Source organism: Drosophila busckii, chromosome 2L (genome assembly GCF_011750605.1).
Source record: "Drosophila busckii strain San Diego stock center, stock number 13000-0081.31 chromosome 2L, ASM1175060v1, whole genome shotgun sequence".
Classification (NCBI taxonomy): Eukaryota; Metazoa; Arthropoda; class Insecta; order Diptera; family Drosophilidae; genus Drosophila; species Drosophila busckii.
The window spans coordinates 7289651-7304210 of NC_046604.1; the positions used below are offsets into that span (position 1 = coordinate 7289651).

The following is a 14560-nucleotide window of genomic DNA, read 5'->3' on the forward strand; positions in this document are numbered from 1 at the left end:
GAAAGGTTAAAAATAAAATAAAATCATTCCAGAAGAAAGAATGAACGAACTTATCCAGTCAATTGAACGATGTTTACACAAAACACTGTCATCCAGTGAAAAGCTTGATAACGTCAAAAGTTTCTCACTTTCAACTCAATAAAACAATTATTCATATAATCTTAAACAACAGTCAATAAAAAAGTGCCAATCACGTCGCTACAAAAACTCTTTGGACATATTGTCAAGCGTACATTCGCCGACATACACAAGCTGAGACAAGGCAACATAATGGTGGTTACACACAATGTTAAGGGATACGAGGAGTTCATGAAGAAAATGGAGGAACTCGAGACCGGCGATAGCAATAATCCCGTGCATGTATTGTTTAGCGGCGGAAAGGAGGAGAATGGCGAGAGTTGGTGCCCGTACTGTGTCAAGGGTAAGCAACGATAACAGCGATTAACCGCAACAGTTTAGAATTACAGTTACAATTAACTGCAAATTTATTAATCATATATGTATGTATGCTTTTTACATGTCTTTTGACTGTGCCGCCCACATTTATATACCCATAGCGGAGCCAGTAATACATGATGCACTGAAGAAGGCTGCGGAGAAGTCACACTTTGTGCATGTGGATGTGGGCGAAAGATCTTAGTAAGTCATAAATGTTATATTTAGTTCGAGAACATTCATATTCCGATTAAGGCTGATTGTGGCTTTTATCTCAATCTTAATACTTTTATCTTAATGACAACTTAATAATACAATGGTATGATTTGTTTTATTTCTGCTTATTTTTTGCAGCTGGAAAGACTTGAACTGCCCTTTCCGCAAGGATCCAAACACTCATTTGATATTTTTGCCCACCCTGTTGCGCTGGAAGTCGCCACAGCGCTTGGACGGCGAGCGGTGCTCCAATAAGGATCTGGTAGAGATGATGTTTGAGGATGAGGATTAAAATATATACACCAAAAACATTCACAAGCCATAGGCAGATCCCAAATTTTAATGATGTAAATTTTATTTTTGGAATGTTGCACTTAGCACACATAATACACATACAAAAACACTATTGAAAACTAAACGAAATGTTGCCTTAATAGTTGCTCTTATACTTTTTGATTTCAACCATTAATACATGTATATTTGTGAGCTGGGCACGCGCATTTGGCGTCAGTAGCTTGTGAAAACGATGATAATATTGAACAAGGCTTGCTAGAGCTAGTTGTAGCAGCTGCGAGCCTGTTAGCAATGATGGGAACGATAAAAGCACTTCTCGGTTGAGCTCCTCCAGGGATTTCTTCCAGTTAGCTGAAAAACTGGCAACCAAGCCCAGACTACGACGCTCTTGTTTGCGCAACTCCTCTGACTGGTTCTTTTCAAAGTATGGCTCGCACTCTTTGACAAATTGTATAATGCCGCCAAAGTGTGGTGAGAGAATTTCCTCTACATATTCAGCGCTACGCGCATTGAGTTGTTCACGAAACGCCTCGGCTTCCTTGGAATTATCGCGTGTATGCTCCATAAGCACACCCAACACAAGATCATAATTGTTAATAAGATAGATCAACTGATCCTTGCGAGTGCTAAATATTGCAGCCATTCGTAAGATGAAACATTCGACTTCGTTTTGCAATTCGAGGAGTAAACGACTAACCAACTCGTTGGGGAAATGCTCCGAGATGCCCACAATGGCAGCACTAAATTCTGCGTAGCGACGTGTTATCTATAAGATCCAATAATAATTAGGGCATAAATATATTGATATTGAACAATTGAATTTACATAGTGTGGTCCCATTTCCTTGTTAAACTTGGTGGGATCACAGTCGTGTATGCTTTGTATATTAATGCGGAAAACATGCTCGAAGCGTGGCCAAATAACTGACTGCAGCGAATCCCAGTATCTTTAATGAAATATTTTGTGCTTATATAAAGTTTTATAATAAAGCATATGCTAAGCTACTTACTTGTCCAAAGCTGGCACACAGCGCTTGTGGCACATTAACTGATAGCGAAAAATCAAGTGTATACAAAGGAACATGGCAATCGTATCATAGCAATCATGTATAGACGTCTCCAAATTTTTCTAAATAAAATAAAGTTATAAATAGAGAACCTTAATGTCTAATTATAGCCAAGCTATCGTATATTACAATAATCACATACTATTACAAGTAAGAAATTGCGTCACTGATATTTAACTGTTTTACATTTTTCTTTGGTTGTGCATAGTTTTCACTAAAAAGTAAATGAATAAGATATTTTTCTTAGAATATTTTGCGCACCACAATTTTTCAGCAATATACAATTCATGGGATACATGTTACACAAGCTTAAAAGTGCATAATAACAATAAACAACATTTAGAAAAGAATTTTTATGGCACTGATTGACGATATCGCATTAACTATATAGGATGCATAAATCAGTAAAGTACGTGAAGAATATAATACATATACGATAGCTTGTCGAAAAACGAACATACGCTTCATATTTACTCACAATCATTAAGGTCAATGTTTTGCCCATAATTTGATTGAACAAATCCTGTGCTTGAGCGCCACGTACCATAAAGAATTCGGTGACGAATAAATACTCACGGCAGGCATTATCAACCAGCGCATATTGCTCAGAACGAAATAAAGCTTCAACTGTATACTAAGTAAATCAAATAAAAATTAAGGCTGTCAATTGATTTGTGGTTAATGTGGCTTACGCGATTCTTTAGCTGCGCATGTGGCACTATTATAGGGGCTTCCAGCTGCTGGTTAAGAATGTCTCCGCGCTTACCAATGGTAAAGATGGTACTCTTGTGCTTCAAACTAGTTGTTTTGGCAAATAAGCCCTTGGACGCATTATCCTCTATGCCCATTAGATCATCCTTGCTGCATGATTCTTCAAATTTAAGACTAGTCAGGCGTGTGGAGTAACTCTGCGAAGTAAATTGATTAAACAATTGCTAGTACATAAATAACAAACTCACTTTAAAGTAGCTGTAGTATATTTTGCTCATGGTGTCTATATATTCGCTACAGATCTCTTGTGCAACTTGTCGCTCGTTGGAGAGAATAAACTCAAAGAAGAACTTGTGCTTAAGCATAGCATTTTGTGGAATTTGATAATTTGTCATGGGCTTACGAAATTTATAGATCTGCTCAAGCAAATAATTGCGTATTTTGGACATGGACTTGAGACGTAGATTTTGCAGCACTTCGCTCACATCATTTGTTGACTTGGACTCCTTAAAGCTAAGCTCCTTTACCAGGGAAAGTTTGTGATTTAAAACATTCAACTGATTGCTAAAATCACGTTCTGTTACGGGCGTATCCATAATAATGTTGATCATTTCTTCAGACACCGACATGTCTTCTATAAACTGTGAAAGCTGTGCCTTCACCGACTGTCGATTGGTTAGCTGCAGCGACATGGAAACCGACTTACGTTGCAGTTGTGTTATTTCCGTGCTTATGTTGTTAAGTACGCTTTGAAAGCTCATTAGCATGTTCTCCATCCGTTCCAACACTTCGTCACAGTCGTTGATTTGATTATGCAGATTGGCAATGTTCTGAGATTCGGCGATGTAATCCTCAATCGATTTGTTTTCCACATCTTTGAATTCCTTTTCTATTTGCCGTGAATATTGTCGTAAATCTGTTGTGTTCTTCAATATTTCACGGACCTCGTCGTTGTCTAAGGACGCTTCCTTGAGAGCGTCCATTGCTTGGGACAAAATTTACAATATTTACGTGCAAGCTGCCAATAAATATATATATGTATGTATACACATGCATATGTTGTTTATATGGGCAAAAGCTGGTACGCTGCTCAGAGCAAGAAGCAAGAGTTGAAAATAGGATTATCATGCAATAAAAAATGATAGATTAGCCTAAAGTAATGTTAGAGCAGTTTTTAATTAAATTATAATAATTTTTAACTGCAATTTATTTTTAGATACATTTTTCAGTGCTGCTGCATACATGCCTTAGTTTCTGATCAGCTGTTTTTGCATTGTCATCGACATATCGAAAACAATAAGCGTATGAAAACGACTTGCTTGTGCCTATTCCGATTCGCACATTTAAATATCTGTGCTACTGCCATGTCGGAGTTTAATAGCATATTTAAGGAGCTAAAGACACACTTTGCGCCATCTATTGAATGGACTGATATAGAGGACTGGCTCTGCGAGGCAGACAATGGAGAAACAAAGGATCAACATTCTGTCATGTTTTGGTCTCTGCCCATGTGCAGGCAAATCATACACATACAGGATCAGCAGCTTCAAACACTACGCGATTTGTGCAACTGCATACGTGCAATGCGCAGCTCAGATCCCAACAGTTTCGATATTGAGCATGACAATTGGGAAAACATTGAGGACATCTCGCCTAAGCAGTATTTGGCATTTATTTATGCACTCAGCAGCCTGGCCAAAATACCCCAGCAGCTAATGAAGGTAGCGCCACAGCAGTTGAACGAGCATCGAAACATTCAATTAGCACTAAGTGCAGTTAGCGCGTATTTTCTCACAATTACCATACCGGGAGCCAAGAGCTATGGCATTTTTGACGAAGATATTATTGAACATTGTCTCAAAGTGTTCAAGCTGCTAGAAACCAACGGCCAAAGCGGAGTGCGCGCAGATAATCTGTGGATACAGTTTTCAACAATCTGTGATGATATAGTACTCGTCTTTCGCTATGTCCAATTCAAAGATCATATAAAGCCACGTGACAACATACTACGATGTCTGCTCGAAGTTATCTATCTCAACTGTAAAACGGGGAACAATAATTCATGTAAGTAAGCAACATTTTTTAAATTTATTTTCCAACTGTCTATGGGAATTCCTAGTTAGTACTGACAAATAACGCTATCGATATATATTCGATAAGTGTTATTATCACGTCGCTAACATAACAGCTGTAATTATTGTGATTATACAAACGGTTTATTGTTCAATGCAATTTTTCAATTGGAATTGTGCTTAAATTAAACAAAATGTTGCGCACTTTTGCCTCCATGCGCGTGAACTTCCAACAGCTGGCGAGGAGCACACAATATCGATGCCAATTGAAGCAGCAACAGTTCCTGTTAAGACCATGTCGTCGCACACAATCCACTCTAGGTGGCACTGGCAAAGGAAATGCCGGGGCGGAAGCTGCGCGTAAACTACGCGCAAAATCAACATTATACTACATAACCGCCGGTGGTGTACTAATTATGGGTCTTAGCTACGCTGCTGTACCTCTCTACAGCATATTTTGCCAGGCGTATAGCTATGGCGGGGTCACTTCCCAGGGTCACGATGCTGAAAAAGTAGAGCATATGGTCAAAGTTAAGGATCGTGTGCTAAAAATACGCTTCAATGCAGACATCGGCTCGTCAATGCGCTGGAATTTTAAGCCACAGCAGTATGAAATTAAGGTAGCACCCGGAGAGACCGCACTTGCCTTTTATACAGCCAAGAATCCGACGGATAAGCCTGTAATTGGCATCAGCACTTACAACGTGATACCATTTGAAGCTGGGGCGTACTTTAACAAAATCCAATGCTTTTGCTTTGAGGAGCAGCAGTTGAATCCACACGAGGAAGTGGACATGCCTGTGTTCTTCTACATTGATCCAGAAATAACACAAGATCCAGCACTGGAGTACTGTGACACCATAACGCTATCCTATACATTCTTTGAGGCTAAGGAAGGGCTAAAATTAAATTTTCCCAGCTATGCAAAACCACATGCATTAGCGAAGCAGGCCTAGTTATTGTTTGTATATAAAAAGTGTGACAAAATAAATTGTTTAATTTTGAATAGACTGTGATGCAAAACTGTAGACAGTTTGAGAGGAATTGCGGCGGTCTTTCAGTGGGAATGAGATAACAGCAACAGTGCTTTAACAGCGTCATGCCATGTTAACCGGCTACTAACATCGAAACAACTAAAACATGTGATAAAACAAATGATAAGCTCAAATAACAACAAATAGGAACAATTAAATTTAATAAATTGTAATAAACTAATTTCAACTGAGCATTGTGCATTATTCAGTGCAAGCACATAGTTCACATTTTTGCAGCAGAGCTGCTTGGGCCAATGAGCGCTGAACGTGCAATGAACACAAGTTTATTAATAGATTAAAATTTAACTCCAGCAGCCGCTTCCGTCATCAAACTTAAACAAAGATAGATAGTGCGTGCTGAACTATTTGAACTGCAGCATGTATAGAGAATGACGTGGAAATGCGTGTTGCTCTGTTAGTTTTTTTCATAAGCGCCTTGAGCGCTGCCGGTTCTCAGGACTTAGAGTACGAGGAGCCTACAGTGCAATTAACGCTGCTGGTGCGTAACAAAGCGCATATTTTGCCACTGTTTTTAAGCTATGTGACACAGCTAGATTATCCCAAGCAGCGCATAGCCATTTGGTAAGTGTAAAAAGTGACGAAAGTGTGAGTTTTCCACTCTATTTCCACTTCCACAGGCTGCGATGTGATCATAGCAATGATGAGAGCTTAAGCATGCTTCAGCAATGGCTGGAGAGATATGCTCAGCTTTATCATAGCGTAAACTATGCGCTGGATGTGGAAACGCAGTCTTATGAAAATGAAACTGTTACATTTGATTGGCCTTTGGAGCGCTTAAAGCATTTGATAATCTTAAAGGAGCAGGCACTCCAGCATGCGCGTCATATATGGGCAGATTTTATATTCTTTTTGGATGCGGACGTTCTGCTAACAGCTCCGCAATCGTTGCGTGTTTTGACACGACTACAACTGCCTATAGTAGCGCCCATGCTGCTGTCCGAGGGGCTGTATTCGAATTTCTGGTGCGGCATGACATCGGAATATTATTATCAGCGCACGGACGAGTACAAGGAAATCTATCATCATCGTAAAGTGGGTGCATTCCAAGTGCCGATGGTGCACACAGCAGTGCTGGTGAATCTAAATTATGCCGCAACGCGCTTCCTTACCTTTGACCGTCAACGTCTGTTGGAGCTGCAGCATTCACAGCAGCTGGCACTGATTTACAATGGACCAGTTGATGATATTATAGTGTTTGCCATGTCTGCCAATAGTTCAGGACTACCGCTGCATGTCAGCAATGAGCTGGCCTTTGGCTATCTTACACCACCGCTGGATGCCAGCGATAGTCTGCAAATTGATTTGCAGCAGCTCATCAATCTGCGCGCGAATATGGTGCATGACTTGGGCGCTGTACCTCCATTGCTTGATTATCTACAGACGCATGTGGAAAAGCCACCGAAAACCAAACTAAACGTGGATAATATATTTGTGATAAACTTGCTGCGACGCACCGAGCGGCGTGAAAAAATGGAACGTCTATTTGATGAGCTTGGTTTGGAGGTAGAGCACTTTGCTGCAGTTGACGGCAAGGAATTGAATGCGCAACGGGTTCGGGAAATGGGCATCAGTTTTCTGTCCGGCTATGAAGATCCCTATCATCATCGTCCTATGACAATGGGCGAAATTGGATGTTTTCTTAGTCACTATCGCATCTGGCAACAAATTGTGGAGCGTCAATTAGAACAAGTGCTTATACTCGAGGATGACATACGCTTTGAGCCCTACTTTAAGTCCAATGCACAGCGTGTGCTGGAGCAAGCTAGCCACACAGACTATGATCTCATCTACTTCGGACGCAAGCGTTTAAAGGATGAGAAAGAGCCCTGGGTGGCCGGCACAGAAAATCTGGTGCATGTTGGCTATTCTTATTGGACGTTGGCTTATGTTATTACGCTTCGTGGAGCTCAGAAGTTATTGGCAGTGAAGCCACTGGAGAAACTTATACCCGTTGATGAGTTCTTGCCCATAATGTTTGATCGTCATCCTCAAAAGGATTGGAGTGCAGCCTTTGCACCGCGTAATCTTATAGCATTTAGCGCAGCGCCACTGCTGCTTTATCCTACACACTATACTGGAGATTCTGGCTATATATCGGACACGGAGGATTCACAGCAAGTAGTGGTGCCTGAGATTTCAACTGAAGCTGGCGATCCACAGCTAAAAAGTGATCGTCAGCAAATATTTGCAAAAGAAGGCGGCAACAATTTAGCGCAAGATCTAAAGCTAGGTGAGAGTTCTCATAACAATGTTTTGCCACAAGCCAATGTTCTAAGCAGCCATCAGGAACTCTAAGAACTTCCATAATTTAGCATTTAAGAAAAGTTAGTTTTAATGCCAATGCCAAATGTGCCTTACAAAGCTAGAGTTTTAAGCCCAGAAACTAATCTCTACAGCAATCGGTATCAAATTGCTTAGCCAGATGAACAAATCTATGCTAAGTTTTTTATAAATATATGAAATGCGCAAAAAAGTAAATAAATAAACGCAATTCTGTTATGCAACCAATTATAGTTTCTCAATGCCCAGCGTGTAAAAAAATAGTTTGGAATTCGTATTTTTAAAAATTGGGACTAAGCTGTAACACAAATATGGCTCCATCACGTGGAACTGGAAGCTGACTTAAGAAATTGCCGTTATCATATGAACTGCCAAGTAACCTTTTGATCACTTTCTTCTTGGACTTCTTTTGGGGCTGTAAACATACTTTTATATAAATTTATCCGATATTTTGCAGAAATAGTTATCTTCTTACCATAGAACTTTGGATATATAGACCGCTTTGGCTGTGAGGAGGATTGCTAAATAAATTCCAATTTACAACATTGCGCTTATTTGTTTGGCGCAGTAAATATTTGACAATAAAATTTCGAGCAAGAGCTTCACTGAGATTTGGGGGGAATGCCTTTAATTTATAAATCCATTCACTTGCTAATGGTTTCTCCATACAATTAATTGATTCCATAGAGTGCTCCAAGATGTGAATGTTCCGCTGAAATTCTCGATCAAGACTCTCAATATGAGTTTTATGTTGAATATCAGCAGCACTTTCTTGGCTCATATTTATTTTTGCTCTTCACTTATTAATGATAAAATTCCCGAATATGCGTATTTTTTAGTACTTAATTGGGAATTCAATTTTGTTTTCAATTTATAATTCTAAAAATATGAATGTGTCTCAAAAAATATCTATTAATTTAAATATTAGATTCATTGAATACTAGATTAAAAATTGTAAGTAAAAGTGTATTAAAAAGTTTACAGCGTCCATCTTTACTGCCCGCTTGCTATTTTCTTACAATTAGAATGAATTTGGGGACGGATACAAAGTAGTGTGGAGCTTTTGACAATACAATTTTTCTTAATCCTCCTAAAACATAAGGTTGGATTTTCTATACGTAAAACCCATTCTAAAAGTTAAATAGAAGGAGATTTTCGATTTATTTTAAGATCCAATCGGACATTTAGGTTTGAAATACATGCAGTCAGAATCCCCTGCATGAGAAAAAAAATTTTTTTTTTGCTGTACACCATTTATTTAGAATTATTTATAGTAACTACAAAACTGTAAACACTTAAAAGATAATACAACTGTTTGTGAGCTCAGCCCATTGCGCCCCGCATGAAAAAGTTTTTAATGGGCGGCAAATTTTGGGTAAGCTGCAGACCAAGACTGCGCAGCAAGACCACTGGACTGAACTCCGTGGAGTATAGAGTGTGCAGACCGTGCACGCCCAGCATAATCGGCACATTCTTGGTCAAACATTTACGCTCATACTTGGTCAGATGCTGGGTATCGCCCAGCTTAAAGCCAGCGTAGGCACCAGCTGCCAGTGTCTCCACCAAATGACGCACGTCACCAAAGCCCAGATTGACACCCTGGCCAGCTAAGGGATGAACGCGATGTGCCGCATCGCCCACTAGCGCTGCGCCTTGGCACACATAAGAAGAAGCATGCAGGAAGCCCAAGGGAAAGACCGCGCGGGAGCCTGACTGCACGTCGCGCACGCTTGGCGGAAACTGACGCAGATGCTGGGAGCTGCTGTTACCAAAGAAGGAATTAAGTGCCTGCAGCGCACGATCCGCCAGCTCCACGCGTGGATATTGTCGGCAAAAGGCCTCATTGAGTGCGTCAACAAACTGAGCTGGCTCCATAGACAACAGTTGCTTGGCATGTGGCACCGTGGTACTCCAAACAAGCGAACTTTGCTGCTCAGTCAAAGGCAGCAAAGCAAGTGGTCCCGTTGGCAAAAACCGTTGCCAGGCAACTGAATTATCTCCAGCCTCCTCTGGCTGCAAGTCCAATGTTGCTACCAAGCCCATGCGATCGTAGTTAAGCGAAAAGACATCTACGCCCATTTGCTTACGCACCACAGAGTTGGCACCATCGGCACCAATCAGCAGCTCACAGCTAAAGTTGCGTCCATCCTGTAGCTGGACTTGCGAGTGCACCGAACCAGTTTGACCAGGAAGACTCACACACTCGATGCGTGATTTATTAAGCACCTTTACATTGGACGCCGATGCACGTACAGTAGCATATACAGCATCCAGTATTAGATCGTTTTCTATGATGCAGGCAACATCGCTGGCAAAATTATCATGCTGAAACTGTATAAGAGCATCGCTGTTGGACTCCCACACCTGCATTTGCTTAACAGGCTTGTAGCGCGCTGCCTCAATATGCGGCCAGGCATCTATGGATTCAAATAGTTCTATGGAGTTCTTATTTATAGCCGAGACCCGGTTTTGATAAGGTCCGCTTGCATCGAAGCCTTTAAATTCGCCAGCGCCCTCCAGTAGAAGCACACGCTTGTCAGCCAACGTTGGATTCTTAGCCAGCGCTGCAGCTAGTGTTGTGCCCACAAGTCCACCGCCGCCTATTATAATATCATAGTGCTCCGTTGTCGATGAACTTTTTGTTGTTGTTGGACCATTTGTATATGCTGCCGATGTTGTCGACAGCATACGCTTTGCAGCGCCGCGTAGTTGTGTCAGCGGCACCGCGGCGCCACTTTTGCGTAATAAGACTAACATGTAAAATTATAAATTACTTGCAAGAATTTCACAAAATTTTAAATCGTTGTCGTTCGTAAGAAATTCGCTGAGGATGAGTCGAAATTGTGACGGTAATGATATCGATATATCGATCTCATTGCAGTGTGGCGGCAGTACTTAACAGCTGCTGCTAAACTCGGCAGAGATTCAAGTCAATGTCTGTTACATTTAAATTTTACCAATAACTTTAGTATAAGGCGAATTTAGTAATTTTTATTAACTGTATTATTTACTTTCAGGTGCGCGCCAAGTGCAAGCCAAATGCTTCGAACTTCTTACGGAGATTGCGAATGAGCATAATGGCAAAGTGTATGATACACTGATGTTAATTATGAAATTAACCTTTTCTATGCACATTTATCCGCAAGGCGGCGAACAGATATCAGATTGGTTTATCAATCAGATAGAAGTGCAACCAGAAACTATAGCAAAAGTATTGCAATTCTACATAGAATGCGTTATAACCAATCCTATCAGGGAGGTTAGTACACACTAATTAAGACAAGAACTATTTTAACAATACAATTTATAATTCGCAGTGGAAGCCGTGTGATGAAAAAGTTGCCATTGGATATGCAGCTAAATATGATGCGGCGCTGTACGCCAAGTGCAACAAATGCTGCGCAAAGTTCTTGTTGGATGCCGTACGAGCCGACGATGCAGTGGGCATACAAGTGCGCAGCTTGGACCTAATCGAGCGTATGCTGCAGCAACAAGTCCAAGTGGAATGGAGTCTCTTTCGTCATGATGTGTCTACCATGCCACGTGAAGTGGCACTGCTAAGAGAAACCATACGCTCCATTAATGACAAAACCATTACTGTGCGTCGTAAGGCTTGCCAGGTACTAAATGTAATACTCAGGCAATCCTGCCCCATTACCACTCGCATACTCAACGAATGCATAAGCTTTGTGCAGTTTAGCGATGACCATTCGACAGCGGGTCACTTAAGACCTCAGCCTGTGCAATATGCTTACAGCTTTGAAGGTGCGGAGCTGCTGGAGCCAGAAGTCATAAAGTTACCCGAAGTCCTTTACCAACGTTATTTAAGTGCTGAGAATGGCCTAGCACGCTGCGCCGGTATCTCGCTGCTAGAGCGCCTGGTACTCATAAATCCACGCATTATGTACGATACAGACTTTGAGCAGGAGATGTCACGGCTGGCGGTGGACATGCTGAGCTCAGTGCGTAGAGCAGCGCTGGACATGGTAGATAACTTGCTGGAGGCTTACTGTGATTGCTCCATACTTGTTCGGATCTATTGTAGAATTTGGCCTTGTCTGCTCAACGATGAAGATATAGCACTGCAGAAATTGGCTATTCAGGTGAGTCAAAGCGATGAAGTTAAATCCTTCCTAAAAGACGCGATCGTTGCAATACGTTGTGACTAGAAATTTCTAGAATTGAATACTCCTTAATGATATATTTATATCTCTCTCTCTTTACTCCGCTGCAGAGCTTCAATCGCAAAGTCCTGCGGAACATAGTGGCGCTGGAGTATACCAACGGACCAAAGCAGCTCTTACCGTGGTGCATACTCACTACTTTGCTGCGACTTCAGCCACGTGACTATCTAAAGCAAAGACTAACAATACTTCTGCAACAAGAACCTGGATTTGTCACGTAAGCCAACACACTCAATCGCAGAAAATATTTATTTAACAAGCTCTCTTTGACAGTTTGGAACTGGTAAATACAATCATCTCGCACTTGTCGACTTCTATGGCTACGGAGGCGTGGTCGTTATTGCTGCTGCTATCGAGTCGCATTCAAAATAATCTGGATGTGCTGATCAATACGCTCAATCGCTTGTCGTCCTGCAACAATGTGTTTAATCAGATTTTGGCGTTTCAGTTGATAAGCTATTGTATGCCTCGTTTTTCCAAGTCTGCGTTGAATCAACTTTTCAATCGTTTGTGCGATGCTTTGAGCACAGGCAGCTTGTGTCTGCCACTGGTTTCTCCAGCAATATTGCTATTGGGACACATTGATGGCTTTGCGCATAGTCAGGCACCGGAGGACAGTACTAACCCAGATGACTGGAAGTTGAACTTACTGCGTAGAGTAACAATAGGCATAAGCGAGTGCACGCATAGTTTAAACGATGTCGTACGCCTGGAATGTCTGCTGGGCTGCTACTCGGATCTAATAGTCATGACATCAGAGGAGACGGATATGATGGTCTTTGATTTGGCGCTGTCTTATCTAAAAATGTATGTGCAACTGGATGAAGCCAACTTTGATACACGCAACGAGCGTTTTATGAATTGGATGGTGGTGGTGGCTGGACGTCTCAGTCTGCGTGATAATAATCTGGCACACAGGCTGGCCAATTTATATGGCTTAATTTTAACTAAAAACGATCGTCCCCAGCTAGTGAATAGCACGCTCATAGCCTTAAATGATCTGGGCAAGAAATATCCATCAATTTTGGAGAATAATATGCAGTGCATACTCATCAAACTAAACTCAAAATATTCAATGACCAGAGTGCGCACCTACCGATGTGTCAAGGATGTCATCTTGGCTGGCAACATAAAGCTCAAAGGTGCCATACTCATAGCCTTACTGTCAGGTCTGGTGGATGAAAGCGTTGAGGTGGTACGCGAGGCCGATGCTTTCTTTATACGCTATCAAAAGCTTTACGACAAGCTGCTGTTCCAGCATTGCCTTAAAGAGGTTCCCTTTGACTTCAATGACCAGACTTTTCTAAACGGTTCGCAGCGTGTAGATCCAAACTATAGCTCGCCCCTAAAAGGCCGTGCAATGTGCAAGAAACGAAGACTGATTTACAATCACATTATAGCGAGTCTGGATCACAACACGTTACTCATGTACTTTGGTCAACTCAAGCTGCTGGCGGAAAAAACCAAAGACAAGACTTTTATTAAATCAACCGGCGCCATAGATGTGGTATTGGATATTCTTTTTATAATGCGTCGAATCTGTCTGAGCACCAAAACCAAGCGTCAAGGCGGTGCGCCGGCGGAAGGTGAACAGGAAGCAGAAGTCCAGGAGGAAGCAGCAGTGCCAGTCGAACTGCATGCCACTGCTACTGACAAGAGTACAGCTAAGTCACGTGGACGTGGAGGCGCACGGAAACGCGATCTGGGTGAAGAGGCGGTATTATTAGCAATTTTTAACTTGCATTAAGATTTAATTTAATTTAAATATGTTTCTTAACAGCTCAAGCAACTGGAGCGTAGTCTGCGCTATGTGGAGGAAACGCAACGAAATCTCAGCAGCGTTATGAATGCCGAGCTGCAGCATGAAATTGATTTAATGTGCAAGGCCATGTCCATGCGTTTTCCCAGTTACACGGACTTTGCGCAGCCGGCACAGTTTTGGAAAAAATATAAACACACTAAGTCGACACGAGGTAAGCCAAAACGTCGCAACAATGACGAGCCTGTCGATGATCAATCCACGGAGAGTAATAGCGAAAGCGATAGTGAGCTGCCATTGGATCGTCACAAGCACTCAGTAGTCTTGCCAGAGAAACTAGCAGAACGGAGTAATACGATGGATTACTTGGCCACCGAACTGCTTTTTCAACCGCATTAGCCTTAAAAGTAATAAACATACAAACCTTTGTACAAATTAGCCCAAATAGATAAAATAGAAATGGTATCAAAAAATTAAAAATATTTCCT

General features: G+C 41.5%; 7 protein-coding genes across 7 annotated transcripts; 4 read left to right on the forward strand and 3 right to left on the reverse strand.

Annotated features, from left to right (window-relative positions):
• Positions 1-130: 130 nt before the first annotated feature.
• Positions 131-1087, forward strand: LOC108607471 (thioredoxin domain-containing protein 17). Its single transcript, XM_017998309.2, has 3 exons — positions 131-421; positions 558-639; positions 790-1087. Exons 1-3 carry the CDS (start codon positions 271-273, stop codon positions 941-943), a joined length of 387 nt encoding a protein of 128 aa, XP_017853798.1. The 5' UTR covers positions 131-270; the 3' UTR covers positions 944-1087.
• On the reverse strand, positions 1015-3758 carry LOC108607460 (vacuolar protein sorting-associated protein 52 homolog). Its single transcript, XM_017998298.2, has 6 exons — positions 2971-3758; positions 2704-2919; positions 2490-2645; positions 1955-2073; positions 1771-1891; positions 1015-1711 (listed from the first exon to the last, which is right to left on the reverse strand). Exons 1-6 carry the CDS (start codon positions 3703-3705, stop codon positions 1082-1084), a joined length of 1977 nt encoding a protein of 658 aa, XP_017853787.1. The 5' UTR covers positions 3706-3758; the 3' UTR covers positions 1015-1081.
• A 170-nt stretch (positions 3759-3928) lies between these two features.
• On the forward strand, positions 3929-14506 carry LOC108607458 (CG31648). The gene is made up of 6 exons (XM_017998294.2): positions 3929-4786; positions 11147-11388; positions 11447-12232; positions 12364-12530; positions 12587-14030; positions 14094-14506. The coding sequence occupies exons 1-6, from the start codon at positions 4027-4029 to the stop codon at positions 14469-14471; spliced, it is 3777 nt and encodes a 1258-aa protein (XP_017853783.2). The 5' UTR covers positions 3929-4026; the 3' UTR covers positions 14472-14506.
• Positions 4927-5992, forward strand: LOC108607466 (cytochrome c oxidase assembly protein COX11, mitochondrial). The gene has a single exon (XM_017998303.2). The coding sequence runs from the start codon at positions 4989-4991 to the stop codon at positions 5748-5750; it is 762 nt and encodes a 253-aa protein (XP_017853792.1). The 5' UTR covers positions 4927-4988; the 3' UTR covers positions 5751-5992.
• Positions 6171-8244, forward strand: LOC108607461 (glycosyltransferase 25 family member). Its single transcript, XM_017998299.2, has 2 exons — positions 6171-6410; positions 6467-8244. The coding sequence occupies exons 1-2, from the start codon at positions 6229-6231 to the stop codon at positions 8142-8144; spliced, it is 1860 nt and encodes a 619-aa protein (XP_017853788.2). The 5' UTR covers positions 6171-6228; the 3' UTR covers positions 8145-8244.
• LOC108607469 lies at positions 8344-9009 on the reverse strand. The gene is made up of 2 exons (XM_017998307.2): positions 8605-9009; positions 8344-8544 (listed from the first exon to the last, which is right to left on the reverse strand). The coding sequence occupies exons 1-2, from the start codon at positions 8908-8910 to the stop codon at positions 8410-8412; spliced, it is 441 nt and encodes a 146-aa protein (XP_017853796.2). The 5' UTR covers positions 8911-9009; the 3' UTR covers positions 8344-8409.
• Positions 9375-10960, reverse strand: LOC108607462 (ubiquinone biosynthesis monooxygenase COQ6, mitochondrial). Its single transcript, XM_017998300.2, has one exon. It carries the CDS (start codon positions 10884-10886, stop codon positions 9453-9455), a length of 1434 nt encoding a protein of 477 aa, XP_017853789.2. The 5' UTR covers positions 10887-10960; the 3' UTR covers positions 9375-9452.
• Positions 14507-14560: the final 54 nt, after the last annotated feature.